General features: G+C 37.6%; 1 protein-coding gene across 1 annotated transcript; it reads right to left on the bottom strand.

The window, feature by feature from the left end:
* Window positions 1-1,928, bottom strand: LOC110092038 (alcohol dehydrogenase class-3-like; the record flags this gene model as incomplete). The annotated part of the gene is made up of 3 exons (XM_020816385.2): window positions 1-424; window positions 926-1,087; window positions 1,752-1,928. Coding segments are annotated over 3 exons (456 nt in total), but the record flags the coding sequence as incomplete, so codon positions are not given.
* Window positions 1,929-4,074: the final 2,146 nt, after the last annotated feature.

The raw sequence follows: 4,074 nt of genomic DNA, 5'->3' as shown, positions 1-4,074 counted from the left end.
GAAGAAAACATAAAAATAACAGGAAAAACCTGTCACATATGATGATTTTGAAGTCCCACAATACAAAAACATCAAACATAAAAGATGCAAAACAATGCAGAGGTGCTGTCACTGCTGATGATTGTAGCAATTCATGATACCAACATCTTAATTATTATATATTCACTTAGTTTCAATATAGCAACATTGCATTTGCCACTGCAGTAAGACAGATTATGGTGACTGCCAAAAAAGTAGAAATCAATACTGAATTTAAGGATTTCCCATTGCAGAAGATGGTTGGTAGGCATGAGGAGATGAACCATTTTTATGGATGAACTTCAAGCACACAGCGCAGGCATCCTCCCTCATGCATCAGATCAAAGGCCTTGTTGATCTCAGCCAGGGTCAGTTCGTGAGTGACATATTCGTCTACTTTAATTTCCTGCAAAACCAAAGAAATGGATCGATGAATGCTCGATCTGATTTCATGGTGAACTCGAAAGGAGTTGAAGGAAGCAAAATCTGGATTTGTAAAAAATGTAATAACGAGTACAATAGTGGCAGAAAAGAAAGAAAATGCTAAGACAGAGTCTTTTGCTTCGTTTCGGATGGCTTTTTTCCTGCTTCTCAAAACAGTTTTTAATACAAAAATTAAAATTTGTGTATTAAAAAGCTGCTCTAAGAAGCAGCAAAAAAGTCGTCCCAAACGAAGCCTTTATAAAAATAGAAAATATGGGGTATAATAGAAAGATTGTGAGAGTGTCATTTATCTGAAAAGAAGTTGAAGAAAATAACATTAGGTGATCAAGGCATGTGAAATGAAACTCAAGGGATGTAAAAATAAAATAGAGAATTGATGTAATAACTTCATTGGGTAAATAAAGAGAAAGTTAAAGCAGTGAATTGAAGATGCTATGATTAGTGAAATATGCAATCAAGTCACCTTATGCATGTATTTTTCAACAAGCAATGGTACTTGAGAGCGGCTCTTGAAGCCTCCAAAAGCAGTTCCCTTCCATACACGCCCCGTCACAAGTTGGAAAGGTCGGGTTGATATCTCCTGCCCAGAAGCTGCCACACCGACAATAACTGATGTCCCCCAGCCCTGTACAGCAAATAATCGATAAGAAAATATATATATATATATATCAGCTCAAAGAGTTAAACATTATATAAAGATAACATAATTGGGAACATAATAACATGGAAATTATTTTGTGTGAACATATGTATTTTCCAAAGAAACTTAGCATGAATAGTTGACACGTGCTGGGGATGACTATAATACAAAATTTCCAGAGTGGTTTATTTAAGTTTTTGCAATTCTCAAAGATTAGTTGATTTATACAATTTTGGGTAAACATGAAAACTTATAAGTAAGATGCATTAAATAAGAACCAAAAAATGGTGTCTTGCCAAGCATCACAGCGATTAAGGCTTCGTTTGGGACAGCTTTTTTATTGTTTTCTAAACCAGTTTTTCAATACAAAAATTTTTAAAATTAAAAAATTTTATACTAAAAAGTTACTTTATAAAGTAATAAGAAACATATCCCAAACGAAGCCTAAGATGCCCAGCTTTCCATTCACTTATACTTTCTTTTTTCACTCATTTTATTTCTCTTCGGAGAGAGGGATGTGATCTTGTGATTAATCATCAATATGTGCATGTATTGATCAAGAAAAATTATGCATTAAAAAAGGATGTTGTCTCATTTGGAGACCGCAGGTGTCGAACGGGTTGGATGGGTAGGCATGGAGAGAATTTACCTTATGACAGCATTCCAAAGCAGCCCTCATCAGTTGGACATTTCCAATACATTCAAAACTGTAATCCACGCCACCATCAGTGAGGTCAATGATAACCTGCTGTATTGGTTTTTCATGGTCCTTAGGATTCACGAACTCAGTAATACCAAAATTCTTTCCTGCAATAAGATAAATGAATCATGATAATTTGTTTTATTTAAAAAATGAAGTTCATTAAAATATTAATAATCTTTAAATTTGCACATGTAATAAACATGTACATTAGCAATTTCAGGTTTCACTGAAAAACAACTACAGAAGAACAGAGCATTCACAATGCAATGAATTTGTGATTAAAGCGGTTGTTAAGGTATCAATGGCCATCAGTCCAAATTTTAGTGCATAGAGTATGACAAAAATTCAATCTAATGGAAATGGCAAATTTGAATATGCAGTCGTTGTGAGGCATATTGTTACAATGAAAAGTAACACATTTAAATCTGGTTTTATCTCAACGCTAGAGCCTTATCAACTTATAAAGCACAAGCCTGGTTCATGGCAAATCAAAAAATTGAAAGAAACCAACATTAACAGACTACGAGGCAGTTCAAAACTTCTTTGGGCATGTAAAATGTGTGTGTGCGTGTGGGGGGTGGGGGGGGCGGTGTGCGCAAGTGGCATGACAAGCTTCCAACAGGTAAGTTGGTGTCTTTTTAAATTAGCTATGAGAAACCTACAAAGGATATCCAAGGCAAGCTTTCTTAGTGTACGTTATTTGTAAATAGCCATCGTTTAAATAAGTGAGATCTCAATTAAAATAACTAAAAGTTCAAACAATTGAGAAAATTTTTATAACATATGATTAGAAGAACCTTTACATAACATACAGCTTCAATGAGCATGAAGTTGATAATTATTAACAAATATTGCTTGAACAAGTGATTGAAGGCATTGCCAATCCACGGGTGCAGGTCTTTTGCTGGAGACTATTCAAGAATGCATTGCCAACGTACCAGTTCCTAGCTCATAGAAGGTTGCAAGAAGATGATACGTGTCCTAGATGTTCAGCGGGAATAGAGGATGTGGAACATATCCTTGTCAAATGCATCAGATTAAAAGAAGTGGTTTCAATGCTGAACGTATGGGGATTTGACATGCCTGAAATCGGTAACTTTGAAGAGTGTTGCTCTTGGCTAGAAACAAACGCTAAGATTAATGGTATGTTTATTAATATATATTATTGATACGTCATCACAAAATTATCTTGATCGGGCACGAATCTCGAGGCAAGAGCTAGTTGGAAACTCCAAAAAAAATTTTGGGAGCACCCGAACTCCGATTTCAGCGAGCTTACAGTCAAATTGAGTGTCTCGGAAATACGAACCCAACGACACCAAGATCAACCCAATCCGAGCCCAAATGAGTCGGAATCAAGGGCTCAAAGCGCTGTTGGAAGGTTCAAACCGCAATTTGAATTACCAAACGGTCTCCGATTTTGACGCCAGACTACAGTCCTTCCGACCTCCGTCGCCAGCCGACTACGGTCCTCCTGACCTACGTCGCCCGCCGACTGCAGCCCTTCTAACAAAGCGAACATGTCAATAATAATTCTTTGTATTTACATCATGTAATGTACTCCATAAGATGTACATCAAGCTAAGGCCTTCCACCAAGGAAGGGCCTCATTTGTAATCGACTGCAATACTAGTGGATTCATTCAATCTGGGCTAGGCCCCGTGGTTTTTCCCCTTAAAAATCTTGTTGTCTCATAAATGCTAGACCCTCTCTCCTTATCTGATTGCGTGCCGGATTTTCATACAATGTTAAGACGTTAAATATGATATTTCTCTACCGCCGCGAATACTCCTGGACGAACAGTTTGGCGCCGTCTGTGGGAAAGTAATTCCCGACTAGGGGGCAACTTTTGTTCCAATCTCAAAAGATCACACATAGCATCAATATCATAAGAAGCAGATGCGGACCGGGGGCAACTTTGACTCAATCCATAGTCAAATAGATCCTCCAATACCTTCAACATCAAGTTGATATTTCAGGAATATCCGAGCAAATATAAGGATACTTCAAATCAATTGCAAGCTTTATACAGTCCCTTGTTGGACTTTTACTTCTTGGGCAAGGTCTTAATCTTGACCTTAAAAATGCAGTAACGGTCTAAAGATAGACCTTCTTCACTTTTGATTTGGGATATACGCGGCGTTCGCCCCCTCCCAATCAAAGCAAAATCAATCCCAGGGGGATTCGATTCGACCTCTTCCACACAGGTTAACGTCGTCGAGAAAAGGCTCTGACATACAACCTCGGAAAGGTTTCACATCCTTGGTGG

The sequence above is a fragment of the Dendrobium catenatum genome, unplaced genomic scaffold, assembly GCF_001605985.2.
Source record: "Dendrobium catenatum unplaced genomic scaffold, ASM160598v2 fragScaff_scaffold_248, whole genome shotgun sequence".
Lineage (NCBI taxonomy): Eukaryota > Viridiplantae > Streptophyta > Magnoliopsida > Asparagales > Orchidaceae > Dendrobium > Dendrobium catenatum.
This window is presented reverse-complemented; position numbering and strand designations above follow the sequence as displayed.